Source organism: Moschus berezovskii, chromosome 1 (genome assembly GCF_049115385.1).
Source record: "Moschus berezovskii isolate FMDL1 chromosome 1, NW_MosBer_1.0, whole genome shotgun sequence".
NCBI lineage: Eukaryota > Metazoa > Chordata > Mammalia > Artiodactyla > Moschidae > Moschus > Moschus berezovskii.
The window spans coordinates 104289970-104311811 of NC_142460.1; the positions used below are offsets into that span (position 1 = coordinate 104289970).

The 21842-nt window shown below is 37.9% G+C and overlaps 1 protein-coding gene across 9 annotated transcripts in view; it reads right to left on the reverse strand.

Annotated features, from left to right (window-relative positions):
- The window catches only part of VPS8 (VPS8 subunit of CORVET complex), a 313442-nt gene that overhangs the window by 214847 nt on the left and 76753 nt on the right, over nucleotides 1-21842 (reverse strand). For all 9 annotated transcript variants that reach the window (XR_016038004.1, XM_088838472.1, XM_055408827.2 and 6 more), the window contains exon 21: nucleotides 5472-5518. Coding sequence is in view for 8 of the 9 variants with exons in the window: in XM_088838472.1 (XP_088694598.1) it covers nucleotides 5472-5518 (47 nt within the window). In the remaining variant the exon portion in view is untranslated. The remainder of the gene's footprint in view (nucleotides 1-5471; nucleotides 5519-21842) is intronic.

Sequence of the window (21842 nt, forward strand, 5' to 3'; positions counted from 1 at the left end):
CTAACTCCTCGGAAGGAAAGTTATGACCAATTAGACAGCATATTAAAAAGCAGAGACATTACTTTGCCAACAAAGGTCCGTCTAGTCAAGGCTATGGTTTTTCCCGTGGTCACGTATGGATGTGAGAGTTGGACTGTGAAGAAAGCTGATCGCCGAAGAATTGATGCTTTTGAACTGTGGTGCTGGAGAAGACTCTTGAGAGTCCCTTGGACTGCAAGGAGATCCAACCAGTCCATTCTAAAGGAGATCAGTCCTGGGTGTTCATTGGAAGGACTGATGCTGAAGCTGAAACTGCAATACTTTGGCCACCTCATGCGACGAGTTGACTCACTGGAAAAGACTCTGATGCTGGGAAGGATTGGGGGTGGGAGGAGAAGGGGACGACAGAGAATGAGATGGCTGGATGGCATCACTGACTCAATGGACATGAGTCTGAGTGAACTCTGGGAGTTGGTGATGGACAGGGAGGCCTGGTGTGCTGCGATTCATGGGGTTTCAAAGAGTCAGACACAACTGAGCGACTGAACTGAACACCATACACACAAAAATAAGCTCAAAATGGATTAGAAATTTAAATGTAAGGCCAGAAACTATAAAGCTCTTACAGGAAAACATAGGCAGTACACACTTTGACCTAAATCACAGCAAGATTCTCTCTGACCCACCTCCTAGATTAATGGAAATAAAAACCAAAACAAACAAACGGGACGTAAAAAAACCTAGAAGCTTTTGCACAGCAAAGGAAACTATAAACAAGGTGAAAAGACAACCCTCAGAATGGGAAAAAATAATTGCAAATGAAGCAACTGATAAAAGAGTTAATCACCAAAATATATAAGTAGCTCATATTGCTCAGTATCAGAAAAACAAACAACCCAATCAAATTAAGGGCAGAAGACCTATAAACAGACATTTCTCCAAAGAAGACATAAAGATGGCCAATAAACACATGAAAAGATGCTCAATACTGCTCATTATTAGAGAAACGCAAACCAAAACTACAATGAAGTATCATCTCACACTAGTCAGAATGGCCTTCATCAAAAAATTTACAAATAAATGCTGGAGAGGATGTGGAGAAAAGAGAATCTTCCTGCACTGCTGATGGGAATGTAAACTGATACAGTCATTAAGGAAAACAGTATGAAGCCTCCTTTAGAAACTAAGAATAAATCCACTGTATGACCCAGCAGTGCCACTACTGGGCATATACCCTAAGAAAACCACAATTCAAAAAAGATGCATAAACCCCAATGATCACTGCAGCAACACCTTCAATAGCCAGGACAGGGAAGTAACCCAGATGCCCATCAACAGATGAAAGGATAACGAAGTGGTGCATTTATACAATGGAATATTACTCAGCCATAAAAAGGAATGAATGTGAGTCAGTTGTAGAGAGGTAGATGAACCTAGAGTTTCTTCTATAGAGTGAAGTGAATCAGAAAAACAAGTATTAACACACACACACGTATATATGGAATCTAGAAAAATAATACACTGATGAACCTAGTAGAGAACAGACCTGTGGACACGGGAAGGTGGGGGAAGGTGAGAGTGGGGCAAATTGAGAAAATAGCACTGACATACATAGACTATCATGTGTAAAACAGATAATGAGAAGTTGCTAAATAATACAGGGAGTCCAGCCTGGCACTCTGTGGTGACACAGAGGGCTGTGATGGGGAAGGGGAGGGAAGGGAGGAGGAGGAGATTTTGCATATATATAATTATGGCTGATTCGTGTTATTGTAGAGCAGAAACCAACACAAAATTGTAAAGTAATGTTTCATCAATTAAAAAATAAAATTTTATAAAACTAAATTATCTCCAAAAAGCATCACAGCACCAATTCATATAGCCATCAGCAATGTATAATTTCAACAGTTTCAATGGACAATTATCTTTAGTTTTTTTCCCCATATAATTTAATTACAAATTAAACAATATCGCTGTTTTCAGTTCTCTGATGACTGGCAATCCGTGTTTCCATGCATACAATGTACTGACTTATATAATTCACTGATTCTTTAATTCTATCTTTTTTAAATATAATAACTGTGCTAATTCTATTTACCTGTTGCTGCTGCTGCCAAGTCGCTTCAGTTGTGTCCGACTCTGTGCGACCCTACAGACGGCAGCCCAACCAGGCTTCCCTGTCCCTGGGATTCTCCAGGCAAGAACACTGCAGTGGGTTGCCGTTTCCTTCTCCAATGCATGAAAGGAAAAGTGAAAGCCAAGTCGCTCAGTCGTGTCCAACTCTTAGCAACCCCATGGACTGCAACCTACCAGGCTTCTCCATCCATGGGATTTTCCAGGTGAGAGTACTGGAGTGGGTTGCCATTGCCTTTTCCAATTACCTGTTAGGACTGATTGATTACTTATTTGCTAAATGTGTAATCTTTACATATGTGCCTCACGTCAGCTGTGAAAAGTGGTAGATGGTTCATCCACAGATGTGGTCTTTGATGACAAGTCCCACAAAAAGGACAGAGTAGATTCTGAAAGTAATGGGAGGGGGCCTGCTTCACCCGAAGTCCTGGAAGGGGACAAATGATAAATGGACTGGCTACAACTGCACACACAGAGCCCCACATTGCTTTCTTTTTTTTTAACAGTCTTTTATTTGATTTATTTTTATTTATTATTTATTTTGCTGTGCTAGGTCTTAGTTGTCGCATGTGAGATTTAGCTCCTCAACCAGGGATCGAACCTGGGTCCCCTGCACTGGGAGTGCAGAGTCTTAGCCACTGGACCATCAGGGAAGTCCCAATAGTCTTTTATTTTATTTTTAATGGAAGATAATTACAATATTGTGATGGTTTCTGCCATATATCAACATGAATCAACAATCGGTATACATGTGTCCCCTCTCTCTTAAACCTCCCTCCCCATCCCATCCCTCTGGGTTGTCACAGAGCACCAGCTTTGGGTTCCCTGTATCATACAGCAAATTCTCACTGGCCATATACTTTACATATGGTAAGCATGCTTCAGTGCTACTCTCTCAAATCACCCCACCTTCTCTCTCCCCTACTGCGTCCACAAGTCTGTTCTCTATGTCTGCATCTCCATTGCTGCCCTGTAGGTATGTTCATCAGTACCATCTTTCTAGATTCCACATATATGCATTAATACACGGTATTTGTCTTTCTTGCTTACTTCACTTTGTATAATAGCCTCTAGGTATGCCTCATGCTGCTTTTCAATAAATAGTATTTGCAATATCTGGGGGGGGTGGTGGTGTCTATATCCATTAATTTTTTTCTCATAGCCACAAATGTAATTTTTGCACCATTTTCCCCTTTGCTTTACATTTATTGGAGTATTTTTTATGTTAGTTTCATTTGAAATCAATAGTCCATTACATTTTTGTGATTACCAACTACTAGCCAAGTTAAAGAAACTGGGATTAATGAAGCTTTACTATAAGAAAGATAAAATAAGAGTAACAAAGTAACTCTAATGAATTTAAGGAAAATGTTGTATTTGCTAGCCCTTGCACTCTGTAATGTGTTGTTAAAAACAACATGCTAAGAAAGATAATTATATATTTCAGCTCAGCACAAAAAGTCTGGGGGAGGAGAATTAAAGAGCTAAAAATTCAGTAACCAGAGCATAAAAGTTCACAAAGGCACTCTTGTGACAAACTGCAGCATGCAGTGCTGGTAAGATTAATGGCAAACTCCATTTCTTTCTTAACCAGTAAGAGGCTATAATAAAGAAGCAAGAAAAATATAACTCAGCAACTCCTATCTGCATCTCTAACTTCAAATAAAAATAAAACAAAATTCTAAGACATTTTCTCATCATCCTGGGAGAATATTTATTAGAGCATCAGAGAAAGAGGGAGAAAGAAAAGTACCTACAAAAAAAGTTTTTGGCTCTTGTGTTTCTCTGTACTTAAGCATTACTCTTCAGGGTGCAGACTTTGTTTCCTGGAAGGGCTAATTTCAAAACAGATGCTAATTACTCAAACTTAGCTCCCTACAGAGAGTAACAGAAAAAATCCATTCTGAATAACAGAGGGCCATCAAAAAGGTCTTCTACATAACTTTTAATACTCATATTAAAGATTCTATTTGGAGTTTATCATTCATAATAACTTCAAACTGACAGAGAAAATTACCAAATTCACTTTCTGAACTATCAATTTAACAATTAAAAAGTGTGAAGAACTCAGCTTTGATGATGAAATAATTACAAATTCAAAGACTGTCTGAAGGGAGCAAGAGCATCAATCCTAACACTGGCCAGTGTACACTAAATATATAAACAGAACCAAAAACACCCCACTAGATATAAGAGAAATGTCTTCCATGGGTCTTTATAAAGAAGACAATATAATGTAAATACAATATAATGTACAATGTAAAACAATGTTCTCAACAATAACCCAACCGTGAATACAATATACCTCACTGGATAATTACATTTAATGTTATAGCTAAAACACTGGAATGAATGAGCCCTAGGTAAACAGAAGCTAGAGCCCTTTGTGACTTAACTGAAGGTCTGACACAGCAAATAACTGTCTTGATAACCTTCATATCCAACTGTATATGATTCAAGCAACCTGAATAAACATCAATTCAGGAGTCAAGTCAGTGTTGCATAGGGTTTGGGGAGTATCTGCACTGGATCGTCAGAGCTGTCCTCTACTACTGAAGAAGTGGTACAAGCTGGTAGTTAAGAGCAAAAACCCAGGAGCTAGGCCGCCTGCATTAGAACCCTACCTTTGCTCCTCAAAAGAAGTATGAGTAAGCTTTGGCAAGTCACTTAATCACATACTGCTTCTGGAACCTCATATGTAAAATGAAGATAATACGATACCTACCTCACTATTATAAAAGTTAAATAACTTGTTATAAAAGATAGATAAATTAATGGAAAGTACTTAGAACAAAACCTGGAATATAGGACGCTATTATTATAAATCTGAAGAATTATGAAATAGCACAGGCTGGTTAATTTACACAGTTACTATTTAAATAAACAAAATCTAATCAAGAGTTTATTTACACTTATTTCTTTTAAACAAAGAGGCTCCAAAAACCAACACTGTGGAAACACAATAAATCTTGCCTTTTTTTGAATGGTATGAAATACTGTGTTTTAGTTATGATTCATAAAAAAGCACATATATATATATATATGTTCTCTCTCTCTCTATATATATATATAGTGCATGAGTCACATACTTTAAAGATCTTTAAGTAGTATTATTCTTTTGCTATGTTCTTCATCTCCACTATTCTGCCACATAAATTTACAGATGATATACCCACAGCATCTATATTGGACAAGTTAATTTTATTAGGTAAATGGACTGAAAATTTTTAAAGAATCAAATTTCTGTAAATTCATTGTTTTAAAAAACCATTCAGTCAAATTCATAGCAGTATATTATAAATAAGCAAGAGGCAAGTAGGATTCAAAATAATTGACTCTGACAGGCAATGTATACTCACTTTCGCTGTAGCAGAAGGCAGTAATCAACTATGACAGGTACCATATCCTGTAGAGAAACAATAAAGAAAGCATCAGAACCACATCTCTGTCCAATGGCCCCCTGGATAGACACAACACATAATAAAAGTAGTCTGTTTCAAGTACTGTTAAACTGTTGGGAGAATATAACTTGGCACTATACTTTTGGTAAGCATTTTGGCATTCCGTGTCAAAAGCCTTAAAAATGTGAAAACACTTTTACCCAGTAATTCTATCTGGAAATATCCTAAATACATTTAAGAAGAAAAAAAAATAATGTATTAAGGTATTCTCTACAGCTCTATAATAAAAGAAAGGGGAGAAGGAGGCAGAGGGGAGAGAGACATTGAAATTAAATATACAACATGGGAAAACAGTTAAGTAAATCTGCTATTTAAATAAAATATTATGTGGACAGTACAAGTTAATAAAGAGCTTACAACATTATAACAACATTGAAAATATGTAATTATCTCACAGTTTTGTAAAGAAAATCTGCAAGGAAAGAAATAGATCAAATTAATAATATAATACAGTTAGTTGGTCCCACTGGTGGCTCGGGTGATTAAAGTTGTCCATATTTTGCCACAATCCTCCAAACCAGCTATTTTAAGGTTGATTTAATTTCTCAGTTTCAAAATATTTTGATATTTTAAAATTCATCATGTATAGACTCATACCAAGCAAATGGCAACCCATAATTTTGGCCTTTTTAAAGCGAAACCGTTTGAGGAAAGAGCAGTAGCTTATTATGACTAGAACTTGTCAAGCACCCAGGCATTAACAGCTCAGCAGTGCTCTTTCATTTTCTGTTAGCTGAGAAGCAATGGTTTCCTTTAAACATCCTGGAAGGCTAGGCTATGTGCAGAAGAATACCCCATCAGAAGAGAGGAAACACTATGTGAAGAAGAGAATACCACATGTTTAACATCTTTTGACAAAAAGAACAAAAACTAAGGAATCCTTATTATCTGAGAGAGAAGTAAGCGGAAGAAGGACCTATGATTCTGAAAGGCTATCCTTGCGCCATCCATCCTGCTTCCTCTAGCTATTAATATTCCTCATGACTACATTAGAATCTTACTTAGGTTCTTCAAAAACAAACTAAAACCATAGATTTGAAATGTGTTAGAGCTGTATTAAGTCTAAACCCTGAGTGAGAATACAGAGTGAGATGAATAATCTCCAGGAGAAAACAAATAAAAAACTTCTTAGAAACACTGGGGAAATTTAATAAACACTCTTTAAAATACATAATTGAGCTCCCCCTGCCCCAAAATAGGCGCAATACCCAGGGTTTAAAATCGAAAACGGAACTGCAAACCAAAACAATAAGCCCTGAGCTGTCACTGTCTAATAAATTTGTTATTCATATAAGAGCCTGGGTTTTAATGTCATAAACAAGCTGAGGCCTTGATTCTTGCAACATAAAGAAGTGAAACAAAGACCCTCCTAAAACCAGGATTCTTGAAAGATGCCTCCTTAGAGAAAGGAAATTAGGGGCGGGGGAGGTGGGGACTGCCTATAGGCGTAGAAAGATCACAAGAAACCCTGTCTCTGCCTGGATGCCTGGACTCTGTGGGGGTAAATTTGTACTCTCTGAGAATTTATAATCAAGATCCTGCCTATAGGTGGATTTGGGACTCGAATTTACACTATCTCCTTAGTATGGGAATAATCAAGCCAAGAAATGAACATAATAGGTGATCCTGAAAAAAGGATACTCCTAGGGCACTTGAAAGAAGAAAATTCCAGAAACAGTATTTGACATAGGCAAAATAAGACCTGAAAAAGTCCCACTAAAGATGTGCTCAAAATAAAAAATTTTAAAGCACCTCATGAAATAATGTACCATAAGTAGATGGCAGCAGAAACTACAAACAATAGGGGGAGACCCATAAAACTTCATTTAATTACTAGGTAGAATTATTAAAATATATTCAGAATTACTAAAGGCATAAAATGAGGAATTAAGTGCCTAGCCTAGTATTAAGTACTAAGGATAAAATAAACTACAGGGATAATGGAGAGTGAAACCACCAGATTAATACATGCAGACAAATTACTCTGCTGATTCTATAAAGGGAGGATTTGGAAAACCAAAGATTTTGGAAAACCAAAGGCTGAAGATAGGTGGCCATTACAGTCCAAGATGGAAACAGGAGATTAAACTGGGGTATTGACAGTAGGCATAAAAAATGGGATATAGAATCAATAACTATTTACAAAGAAAAACTGTAGAGGTTGGTGACAGACTGGTTGTGGGTAGGAAGGCATAGGAGTCTATGAAACAGCTAAGTTTCTAGTTTGAGTGACGGTTAGATGACGATGTCATGAAATGAGATAAGGAATAAAAGAGGGAGTGTCAGAAGGAAGAAGCTAAATGTAGCCTGGGCTATCATAATAGCTTTGAGGAACATCTTTACTTAGATGCTGAACAGTAAGCAATTGGATATAGTAATCTGAAACACCTGGGTAACAATTCAGTTCAGTTCAGTTCACTTGCTCAGTCGAGTCCGACTCTTTGCAACCCCATGAATCACAGCACGCCAGGCCTCCCTGTCCATCACCAACTCCCGGAGTTCACTCAAACTCATGTCCACAGAGTCGGTGATGCCATCCAGCCATCTCATTCTCTGTCGTCCCCTTCTCCTCCTGCCCCCAATCCCTCCCAGCATCAGAGTCTTTTCCAGTGAGTCAACTCGTCGCATGAGGTGGCCAAAGTATTGCAGTTTCAGCTTCAGCATCATTCCTTCCAATGAACACCCAGGACTGATCTCCTTTAGAATGGACTGGTTGGATCTCCTTGCAGTCCAAGGGACTCTCAAGAGTCTTCTCCAGCACCACAGTTCAAAAGCATCAATTCTTCAGCATTCAGCTTTCTTCACAGTCCAACTCTCACATCCATACATGACTACTGGAAAAACCATAGCCTTGACTAGATGGACCTTTGTTGGCAAAGTAATGTCTCTGCTCTTTAATATGCTATCTAGGTTCCAGAGATCAAATTGCCAACATCCGCTGGATCATTGATAAAGCAAGAGTTCCAGAAAAACACCTATTTCTGCTTTATTGACTATGCCAAAACCTTTGACTGTGTGGATCACAATAAACTGTGGAAAATTCTGAAAGAGATGGGAATACCAGACTACCTGACCTGCCTCTTGAGAAACCTATATGCAGGTCAGGAAGCAACAGTTAGAACTGGACATGGAACAACAGACTGGTTCCAAATAGGGAAAGGAGTATGTCAAGGCTGTATATTGTCAACCTGCTTATTTAAGTTACATGCAGAGTACATCATGAGGAATGCTAGATAACAATTACACACTTCTAAGTTATGAGAGGAAATATTATACATGAATAAAACTGTCCAGCGATAACAGGGGGAAAAAATCAGTGAACAGTGAAGTACATCTTGAGGACGACCAATATTTAGACATGGTCAGAGAACAGAAACAAAATCCAACTCAGGAACAGTCACAAAGGTTTAAAAGTTTGAAGAAAAGAAAAAAAAAGAAGAGCATACAATCATAGATATCTACAGGATACAGAATTTTAAAAAGGAAGGAGTGATCATCACTGTTTAATACAGCACCAGGGATGAATGAAAGATGAACATTTTATTGATAGATTAGGATATCATCAGCATCAGTAGTAAAAAGGTGTTTTATCTTCGTGATGAGATGGTAAGCACAGCAATGGGTGAGAACCAGCTTGCAGAGAATTGCGGGGAGAAAGGTGAGAAGGGGAGGAAGAGAAGGAGAAAACATCAATATATGCGTAATTGAAACCCCTGAGTAAGAAAACTAAAACAACAGAATACAACAAATAGTTCAAGATACAATCCAAGAAAACCTTGCTGAGATTTTTTTTTTAATAGTCGTCAATCTGCATATTAATAGTGCACGAAAAAAATGGCCTGGGATGGTTATTCTGAGACCCAGTAAAATTTCTGGATTACCCAAACTAAGTAGCCAGTAAATAAAATGAATTTTGAGAGAGGACAGAAACACACCTGGCTAGCCTCAGATTTTCTCACAGTAGTATTCGATGACAGAAGATAACAACGTTTTCAAGATCTTTTAGGAAAAGAAAAATGCTTTTCAATATAAAAGCTAGAGACCAACAATTTGAAGACTCAACAACTCAAAAAACATTGTTCTCTCGAAGCTTTCCTTTTTTTTTTAACCTCTTCCATATTACTTTACTTTTGGCCAAATCTTGACCAAATGGCCTCCATATCTGGAAAAAAAATACGTTTTTTATTAAAAATTTGTCCCCTTCTGTTTAGAAGCCTATCATTTTATAGCCAAGAATGTGAAGCATGATATTCTTCTTCATGAAAGTGATATGAATTCAAAGAACATCTGAAAAATACATAACGACATTTTAAAAGATAAAATGTCCTCCATAATTTTACCACTAAGAGAAAATATTATTCAAACGATTATATTTCTTTGCCTTTTTCTAATCATTTAGCATAATTAAGATGATATCAACTGTTCTCAAAGTGTGACTCAAGAGTTTTGCAAAGTCAAACATTTTCATGATATTATAATCTTAATAATATGAAGATTTCACTTTTATTATTCAGCATGTTCTCATTTGCAAATATAATACAACAAGGGTCAGTTAAACTGTTGCCTTCTTAGCCCGAATCCAAGCAGTGGAACCAATCTATACTGCTGCTGCTGCTGCTGCTAAGTCACTTCAGTCATCATATTCTTCACAGTCACACCCTCAGAGGAAAGGAAAAAAAATGCCATTTTCATTCAAGACTGCCCTTAGGGGATTCCTCAGTGGTCCAGTGGTTAAGAATTCACCTACCAATGCAGCTGGACGTGGTTTGATCCCTGGTCAGGAAAGATCCCACATACTGCAGGACAGCTAAGCCCACCACCGTAACAGGAGGAACCACCGCAGTGAGAAGCCGGCACATGGCAACTACAGAGTAGCCCCAACTCACCGTAACTAGAGAAAGGCTGCGAGCAACAACAAAGACTCAGCACAGTCAAAAAAACAACAAAAAAAAGACTGTCCTTGATGAAGCAGTGCTTTTTATTAATTGTATTCAGTTCAGTTCAGTCGCTCAGTCGTGTCCGACTCTTTGCGACCCCATGAACCACAGCATGCCAGGCCTCCCTGTCCATCACCAACTCCCGGAGTTCACTCAAACTCATGTCCATCGAGTCGGTGATGCCATCCAGCCATCTCATTCTCTGTCGTCCCCGTCTCCTCCTACCCCCAATCCCTCCCAGCATCAGACTCTTTTCCAGTGAGTTAAAAAAAAAATTCTGTGTGATGAAACAAGAAACAGGACTAAAGCACTTCTGTTGCACAGCAAAGCACGATAGTTGTCTCAACAAAAGCACTTGTGCAACTGTTTGAGTTGTGAGCTGAACCAATCACTTCTATCATGGAGTACGATGATTGACAGGAAAAGATATCTATTCAGACTCGTGTATGACAAAAATTTTTTCAGAAATGGAACACAGTAAAGCTGTCACTTTAAGGGAAAAAAAGGAACATGTTGCTAATAATTAAAATTCAAGCTTTCAATTGAAAATAAGAATTTTGGAAATCATACAGCCACCACTGTGAGCTTTACAACTTCAGGGTAGTTAAAGACTTTACTGATGAGACTGGAGGTGATTCATTAGCCCTTTTTTTTTTTTTTGGTCTCATGGCGTGGCTTGTGGAATCTGTTTCCCTAATAGGAATTGAGCCTGGGCCCCCTCGACAGTGAGAGTGCAGAGTCCTAACCACTGGACCACCAGGGAATCAGCCTTTCTTGAAGGAACTGATTCAGCAGCCAAGACATGACTGGGGAAACTATAGCAAAAGCACTGGCGATCAGCAAGAACTCTATTTAACTTAAAAAGTAAGTCTTAAACAAACAGATACCCTGACAGTGAGGAAAAGACTTATATGAAGACAAATTGGAAGAAGAAAGAAAAAAAGAAGGTTGGAGGAAGATTAAGTGGCGTCATCTGCGTATTGGTAGTCAAAAGATATCCTTTTAAACTCACAAACTTAGAAGTAGAAACATTTTTAACAGTATAAAAGATAATGGTTAAAATTTGGTACGGAGGAGGGGTTGAGGAGGAAGAATAAAGAAAATTATGCTAAGGAGGAAGAATAAAGAAAATTATGCTAAATTTAACAACAGAAAGGACCAATGCCCACCCCCCCCCCAAATAGAGGATGATGAGAACTATACAATACTATAATTACAAAGGTAATTGCTGGAATAAAAGACACAATCTTAAATATCAGAAGTAAAGTGGTAAAAGGTTTTCTTTTAAAAAAATAAAAACAAAAAATATTTGTTTTAATTCACCTAAGATTTTCAGACTGAAATCTGAAAAAAGCAAAAATCTTAAATCTTAAAAAGAAGCCAACCCTCAAACTCCATGCAAAGAAAAACAGGATTGTGATCAGATTAAATGTTTATCAGCTAAAGTAAAATTCAGGCTAAAATGGCATTGAGTAAATAAACCATCATGAAGATTAATTTCCTATTTCTATATGCCAAATTACAACATGGTACACTCTATATTCTACAGTGGGAAGAAGCACAAGCTGGAATCAAGATTGCCGGGAGAAATATCAATAACCTCAGATATGCAGATGACACTACCCTTATGGCAGAAAGTGAAGAGGAACTCAAAAGCCTCTTGATGAAAGTGAAAGAGGAGAGTGAAAAGGTTGGCTTGAAGCTCAACATTCAGAAAACTAAGATCATGGCATCTGGTCCCATCACTTCATGGGAAATAGATGGAAAAACAGTGGAAACAGTGTCAGACTTTGTTTTTTTGGGCTCCAAAATCACTGCAGATGCTGACTGCAGCCATGAAATTAAAAGACGCTTGCTCCTTGGAAGGAAAGTTATGACCAACCTTGATAGTATATTAAAAGCAGAGACATTACTTTGCCAACCAAGGTCCGTCTAGTCAAGGCAATGGTTTTTCCCATGGTCATGTATGGATGTGAGAGTTGGACTGTGAAGAAGGCTGATCGCCGAAGAATCGATGCTTTTGAACTGTGGTGTTGGAGAAGACTCTTGAGAGTCCCTTATACTGCAAGGAGATCCAACCAGTCCATTCTAAAGGAGATCAATCCTGGATGTTCATTGGAGGGACTGATGCTAAAGCTGAAACTGCAATACTTTGGCCACCTCATGCGACGAGTTGACTCACTGGAAAAGACTCTGATGCTGGGAAAGGTTGGGGGCGGGAGGAGAAGGGGACGACGGAGAATGAGATGGCTGGATGGCATCACCGACTCTGTGGACATGAGTTTGAGTGTACTCCGGGAGTTGGTGATGGACAGGGAGGCCTGGCGTGCTGTGATTCATGGGGTCGCGGAGAGTCGGACACGACTGAGCGACTGAACTGAAATGCTCCTAAGGCTTAAAGATGGAAGGAAAGAGAGAGAAAAGAGCACTGTAACAGGGCACTTTAAGTTACTCCTCACTGTCCACGAGAAACTGGGTGGAAGAAAAAAGGGTAAGGATTTAGGATGTCTAACAATTTAAAAAATCTGACTGAGAATGAACTATTCTCTGTGAAAACACACAAAACATATATTTCAAGTGCTGATGGAACACTAATGAAAAGTGATCATACACTGGGCCACAGACACAGCAAAAAAAACCCTAAATAAACTCCAAAAAGTAGAATTAGTACACAAAACATTATCTGATCCCAATACAAAAAAAGAAAGGAATCATACATCAGAAAATAAATGTTCTTTCCACCTAAAAAACAAACTTTCTCTAAAACTCTTCAAAGAAGGAATACTGATCACATTTGAAGATTATAAAGTCAACAATGACAGTGGTACATACTGAATTGACTCTTTACTGACTGAGCCACCAGGGAAACCCATGAATACTGGAGTGGGTAACCTATCCCTTATCCAGGGGAACTACCCAACCCAGGAATTGAACCAGGGTCTCCTGCATTGCAGATAGATTCTTTACCAGCTGAGCTACCAGGGAAGCCCACTGAATTGATAGCATTAAAGAAATCTATAAATTGACATTTTTAGAACACTCCAACATCAGCAAAACATATATTGTTCTTAAACACACAGGACATTTACTAAGATAAATGATATATTTTAGGCCATAAAGCAAGTTTCAAATTTAAAAAGATAGAAGTCATACAAAGTATGTTCTCAGACCACAACGAAATTAAATCAGAAATTAACAAAATAAATAACAACAGAGATGACATCGCTATAGATTCTCCAGATATGAAAAGGGTAATGAAAATGTCATGAGTTGTTGTTGAATAATGAAACTTAGATGAAATGGCTGAATTTCTTTAAAGATAGAAAATATAAATGCTCACTCAAATAGAAATAGAACTACAAACCTTCTAAGAAAATGTACTTTAAAACTTTCCTACAAAGAAAACTCAAGACTTTGATACTTTCAATGGTAAATTTTATCAAACATTTAAGAAATAAATAATATCAATTATTATAAATTATTAGTAAAATCAACTCTTCCATAACATAAAAAAGGAGGTAATAACACACAACTAATTCTATGAAGTCAGCATAACTCCAACACCAAAACCACACAAAGGCATTACAAGAAAACAAAACAGATTATCATTCTTTATGAACACAGATATTCACATTAGAAAGGACAATATCTCATAACCAAGCGTATTTACCTAATGAATGTAGAGTTGGTTTAAAACTCAAACAAATCAATATAAATCACCTAATTAACAATGAACTATGGACAGAAGTTCGTGACATTGTACAGGAGACAGGGATCAAGACCATCTCCAAGAAAAAGAAATGAAAAAAGCAAAATGGCTGTCTGAGGAGGCTTTACAAAAAGCTGTGAAGAGAAGTGAAAAACAAAGGAGAAAGGGAAAGATAAAACCATTTGAATGCAGAATTCCAAAGAATAGCAAGGAGAGATAAGAAAGCCTTCCTCAGTGATCAGTGCAAAGAAATAGAGGAAAACAACAGAGTGGGAAACACTAGAGATCTCTTCAGGAAAACTAGAGATACCAAGAGAACATTTCATGCAAAGATGGGCTCAATAAATGACAGACGGTATGAACCTAACAGAAGCAGAAGATATTAAGAATAGGTGGCAAGAATACACAGAAGGACTGCACAAAAAAGATCTTCACGACCCAGATAATCATGATGGTGTGATCACTCACCTAGAGACAGACATCACTCACCTAGAGCCAGGAACATGAAGTCAAGTGGTCCTTAGGAAGCACACTACCAACAAAGTTAGTGGAGGTGATGGAATTCCAGTTGAGCTATTTCAAATCCTAAAAGATGATGCTGTGAAAGTGCTACAATCAATATGCCAGCAAATTTGGAAAATTCAGCAGTGGTCACAGGACTGGAAAAGGTCAGTTTTTATTCCAATCCTAAAGAAAGGCAATTCTAGAGGATGCTCAAACTACCGCACAATTGCACTCATCTCACATGCTAGTACATGCTAGCACATGCTAGTAAAGTAATGCTCAAAATTCTCCAAGCCAGGCTGCAGCAATACATGAACCGTGAACTTCCGGATGTTCAGGCTGGTTTTAGAAAAGGCAGAGGAAGCAGATATCAAATTGCCAACATGCGCTGGATCATCGAAAAAGCAAGAGAGTTCTAGAAAAACATCTATTTCTGCTTTATTGACTATGCCAGAGCCTTTGACTGTGTAGATCATAACAAACTGGAAAATTCTGAAAGAGATGGGAATACCAGACCACCTGACCTGCCTCTTGAGAAATCTGTATGCAGGTCAGGAAGCACCAGTTAGAACTGGACGTAAAACAATAGACCGGTTCCAAATAGGAAAAGGAGTATGACAAGGCTGTATATTGTCACCCTACTTATTTAACTTATATGCAGAGTACATCATGAGAAATCCTGGAAGAAGCACAAGCTGGAATCAAGATTGCCGGGAGAAATATCAGTAACCTCAGATACGCAGATGGCACCACCCTTATGGCAGAAAGCGAAGAAGAACTAAAGAGCCACTTGATGAAAGTGAAAGAGAAGCCTGAAGAAGTTGGCTTGAAGCTCAACATTCAGAAAACTAAGATTATGGCAGCTGGTCCCATCACTTCATGGGAAATAGATGGGGAAACAGTGGAAACAGTGTCAGACTTTATTTTTTGGGGCTCCAAAATCACTGCGGATGCTGATTGCAGCCATGAAATTAAAAGACGCTTACTCCTTGGAAGGAAAGTTATGACCAACCTAGATAGTATATTAAAAAGCAGAGACATTACTTTGCCAACAAAGGTCTGTCTAGTCAAGGCTATGGTTTTTCCCGTGGTCATGTATGGATGTGAGAGTTGGACTGTGAAGAAAGCTGATCGCCAAAGAATTGATGCTTTTGAACTGTGGTGCTGGAGAAGACTCTTGAGAGTCCCTTGGACTGCAAGGAGATCCAACCAGTCCATCCTAAAGGAGATCAATCCTGGGTGTTCATTGGAAGGACTGATATTGAAGCTGAAACACCAATACTTTGGCCACCTGATGCGAAGAGCTCACTCATTGGAAAAAACCCTGATGCTGGGAAAGATTGAGGACAGGAGGAGAAGGGGACGACAGAGGATGAGATGGTTGGATGGCATCACCGACTCAATGGACATGTTTTGGTAAACTCCAGGAGTTGGTGATGGACTGGGAGACCTGGCGTGCTGCGGTTCATGGGGTCACAAAGAATCGGACACGACTGAGCCACTGAACTGAACGGAATTAACAAATGAAAAAAATCATATCAAACAGTGAATAAAGTATATCTGACAAAATTCAACATCCATTCATGAAAAACAACTCTTAAAAAAACAGAAAGGGAAATTTCCATGACTTGATAAAGAGTATCTGCAACAAATACGCAACTAACATTATACCTAATGGTGAAAAATCAAACGTTTCAACTCTGACTGGGAACAAGGCAAGAATGTCACTCTCACCAGTCTTATTCAACGTGGGAAGAAGTTCCAGCCCTAGAAATACTTCCCTGGAAGTTCCAACCATTGGCAGGGGTGGTATTGGGGGTGGTGGGGGAGAAAGCACAGATTAGGAAGGAAAAAATAAAACCGTTCCTGTATGTGGATAACATGGTTATCTACATAGAAAATCCCAAGAAATCTACACAAAACTTCCTAGAACAAAAAAGTGAGTCCAGCAAGATTGCAGGATACAAGATAAACACAAAAACCAACTATATGCTATTAGTGAACACACGGCCACCAAAATAAAAAATTCAATCCCATCTACAATTGTAAAAGAAAAGAAGGGAGGAGGGGAGGTAAGGCAGGCAGGCAAACTGACTAGGTATAAATCGAATAAATCATGTACAGCAATCATACTGGAAGACTCAACATGGTAAAGATGTCAATTCTGCCCAAATTGATACATACGTATAATATATTGATAATTTCTATCAAAATCCTCACAAGATTTTTTGTACAGACAAGAATATTATATAATGTATATGGTAAAGAAATTAGAATAGCTAAAATAATTTTGATATGAAAAATAAAGTGGAAGAATCACTTTATCCAATTTCAAGACTTATTGTATATAGCTATAGCTGATGCTAGGAAAGGTTGGGGGCGGGAGGAGAAGGGGATGACTGAGAATGAGATGGCTGGATGGCATCACCGACTTTGTGGACATGAGTTTGAGTGAACTCCGGGAGTTGGTGATGGACAGGGAGGCCTGGCGTGCTGTGATTCACGGGGTCGCGGAGAGTCGGACACGACTGAGCGACTGAACTGAACTGAACCAAGACTGTGGCAACTGGCAGAAGTACAGACACACAGATCAACGAAACAGAAAGGAGAACTGAGAAACAGACCCACACAAGAACACCCAACTCACTTTTGACAAAGGTGCTAAAGCAATTCAGTGGGGGAAAGATAGCTTTTTCAACAAATGATGCCAGAGCACTTGGCCACTTATGGGCCAAAAAACAAAAATAAATCTTCAATCTAAGTTATGTAAAATTTTACTCAAAATATCACAGATTTAAATATAAACACGAAACGGTAAAACTTAAAAAAAACACACACAGGAAAAAATCTTCAGGATACTAGGTTAGGCAAAGAATTCTCAGACCTGATGCCAAAGCATAAAAGAAAAAGAAACTGGACTTCATCAAAATTGAAAACTTTTGCTCTGCAAAAGGCCCTGCTAAAAAGTGTAAAAAGAAGTTACTGACTGAAAGTATCATCTATTTGACAAAAAATTAGAATGTAGAATACATTTTTAAAAATCTAAAATTATCAAAACTCAACATTAAAATGGAAATCTAATTAGAACATAGGCAAAACACATAAAATTTGACAGAAGTTAAACCACAAAGAGATATCAGTACACATCTATCAGAATAGCAAAAATAAAACTGAGAGTGACTTCACCAAATACTGATGAGGACATGGACAAACCAGATCATTCATATATTGTTGCTGAAAATATAAAATGGTACAACCACTCTGGAAAACAATATGGTAGTTTCTTAAAAAAAATTAAACATGCAGCTATTGTATGATCCAGCAATTGCACTCTTGAACATTTCTCTCAGAGAAATAAAGAAAGCTTATACAAACTTATATACAAAAGTTTATAGCAGCTTTATTTTTAACAGCCCCAAGCTGGAAACAATGTAGATGTCCTTCAATGTCTGAATGTTAATCATACTGTGGTATGTCCATCCATACTGTGGAATACAACTCAGCAATAAAAAGCAACAAACTACCGACAGACAAAACCACCTAGATGAAACCCCGAAGAATTAAGTTGAATTTAAAAGGTCAATCCCCAAAGGTTACAGACTAAAAATTCTATTTACATAGCATTCTTGAAATGACAAAATGATAGAAATGGAGAACAATTAACAGTTGCCAAGGGTTAAGAAATGGGGCAGGGAGGGGGGACAGGAGAGAAGTAGCCATGGCTACAGAAGGGCATAATGAGGGATGTATGTGGTGATGATGATGTTTCTTGGTATCTTTACTGCACTGGTCAATATCCTGGTTAAGTATCTGTACTACAGTTTTGCAAAATGTTCCCACTCGGAAAAACTGAGTTAAGAGTACAATGGATCTGTTTACATTAATTTTTGCAACTAAATGTGAATCTACAATGATCCAAGAGCTTCCCAGGTGGTGCCAGGGGTAAAGAACCCCCCTGCCAATTCAGGAGACATAAGAGATGAGGGTTCGATCCCTGGGTCAGGAAGATCCCCTGGAGGGGGGCATGGCAACCCAGTCTGGTATTCTTGCTTAGAGAATCCCATAGACAGAGGAGCCTTGCAAGCTACAGTGCACAGGGTCACACAGAGTCGGACACAACTGAAGTGACTTAGCACGCATGCACAATGATCCAAACACTTAAAATTTAATTAAAAGAACATTGCTAATTATTATAGAAATGCAAATCAAAACTACAATGAGATATCACCTTACTCCAGCCAGAATGGCTATCATCAAAAAATCCACAAACAATAAATGCTGGAGAGGGTGTGGAGAGAAGGGAACTCTCCTAAACTGTTGATGAGAATGTAAACTGGTACAGATACTACGGAGAACAGTATGAAGGTTCCTCAAAAAACTAGAACTGCTATATGAACCTGATGGGCATATATCCAGAGAAAAACATGATCCAAAAGGATACATGCACCCCAATGTTCACTTACTGTTTACAATAGCCTAGAAATGGAAGCAACTTAAGTATCCATCAATAGATAAATGGCTTTAGAAACGCGGTTTATATATACAATGGAATACTACTCAGCCATAAAAAAGAATGAAATAATGCCATGTGCAGCAACATGGATGGACACAGACATTGTCATACTGAGTGAAGTCAGACCGAGAAGGAGAAATATGACATCCTTTATATGTGGAGTCTAAAAAGAAATGATGCAAATGAACTTGCACAACAGAAAGGGACTCACCGACTTAGAAAATGAACTCATGGTTACCAGAGAGAAGGATGAGAGGAAGAGATAGTTGGGGAGTCTGGGGTGGACATGTACACACTGTATTTAAAACGCATAACCAACAAGGGCCTAATGTATAGCACATGGAACTCTGCTCGAGAAAGACCACTTGCAACAACAAAGACACAGAACAGCCAAAAATAAACAAACAGATATATATAATTTAAAAGAAAAAGGAAAAAGACCAGTTCTTCTACTGAAGCAAAATCCTCATTCCATCCAGCCAGACCTGTCTACACCTGCCTCACTAAGAGATATTGGGAGACCAAGGACCCACGTGCCGACTCCAAGTCCTCCTGCCTGTGCTGTGCGCTGCCTACTTATTTGTCTTGCGACACAGACACTGTGCGCAACATCTGCTCTAAACAGACTAAGAGGAATCCCTCTGAGTCTCAGAAGCATACAAGGCCATCCCTGAGAAACAGCTGAACCTTTGGTCTCCAGAATTTTTATAAAGCAAACATTTTTCTAATTTCTTCCTCACTACATAGCCCTGTAAGTGATCAAGTGACCAAAGAAGATTGTTTCTCTTGTTAGATATCTGCATATATTTAAGATTAATTTTAAAAGACAATATGAATATGTGACTTACATGCTGAGCTGACAGAAGACCTAAATTTAAGTATGTCAGTTGTCTGAGTGATTGAATAGATCATTTTATCGCATTGTGACTGTCTCACCATCTGCCAACTCAAGATATAATCTCTGGCTTTCCCTATTTCATGGGGATGATGTGAAAAGAAATGAGACAGTAGAGGCAGATTCCTTTGCATTATAACTAAAGCAATATAATTCTCATAATTTATATTCTAAAAATCAATCAGGCAATAAAAACTGCATTGTTTGATAATGATTCAAAATCTTAATTCAAAATCAAAGTCCTAGAATATATGTACACCAAAGCAGATACACATACCTAAACACACACACACATATCTCAGATAGACAGATCAACAGATCAATCCATCTCTGCAGGCACTCAGAATTAAGCAGCTGGTATTCCAGTATTAGTACACAAACACCGTGAACAGTTATATATAAATAGCCCTCTGTATGCGTAAGTGTATACATGTATTTTTCCTTCTTTTTTATTTTCAGATATCATTATAACAAAATAATCTGGTAAGGAAAAAAATCTGACCCCCTAGAACCAACATTTTTAAACAAGCCTCAGAGATAAAGCAGTGTGCTGGACACCAATACTGTTTTTCCTTCTTCAAATCATTTCAGGGAAGCATGCATTAGACAAGGAAAGCTCTACTGCTTCATCCTACATTTAGCTTTTAGTCCCTGTCCACTCTTTGGCATGAACTCTTAATACAAAAATAAATGCCAACGGCTGCAATAACAAAGGCCTTGAATGTTCTTTTTGACATGGAAATGTAAAATGAAACTAGGAAGGGAGCCTGGTAACGATTAACGTAAGGTTTCACTTTAAAGATATTTTAAAATTATATAACTTTTCAAATCTTCTTAAGGTTGATTCATATTTTTTAAATGCTTTGGGTTTATTTATTTAACCTCTACTCTGTAACATGAACAAACAAAGATAAACGTAACAAGATAAAATAACCAAAAATACATAAAAATGCTTCCACAGTTCACTTGGCAGCTTTAGAGTTGGAGAACACTGTTAACAGAAAACTCAAACACCAGAAAAGCCAAAGGGACAGACTGTTTCTGGAGTTGTTAACTGTGTTGAATACTACTGAGGACGAATAAGATGAGGAATAAAAGGGCCCAAGATCATTCAAATATGATTACTATGATTACCCTAAAATGAATTCATTTGTATTTTCACTTTTGTATATATTTTAGTATCTTCCTGAAACCACATTATTATTTAGGTCTTCTTTATTTCAAAGTGACCTAGCTGACAACATACGGGTCTGAAATTTTCAAAGAATAAACTGCAAGGTATACAGAATAGGGTCAACGCTCCCAAGTCAAAGAGGCTGGGTGCCTACTGTGGTTTGATATACTGTATGATACTACACAAGTTATTCAACCTCCCTCTGCGTCTATTTATACTTGTAAGCATCTGTAAAATGGGGATAAATAATAATACCTAATCCTCAAGTGTGTTATCAAGATTAAATGAGATACCTGCCAGGCACATAGCATATAATAATATTAGTCATGACTGTGGACATCTGTGCTACAAATGCTAAGTTTTATTCTCAGTTCAAACCTCCCAGAGTTAGCCTGAAGACAGCTAGGTTTACAACATATTCCTTAAGGCAAACACAATATACAAGATAAATTCATGTATTTTTAAAACTTCCTTCAACAAATACTTATCAAAATCAAGGGCACTAAACCAGATGCTGGGAATAGAGTGGTGAAAAGA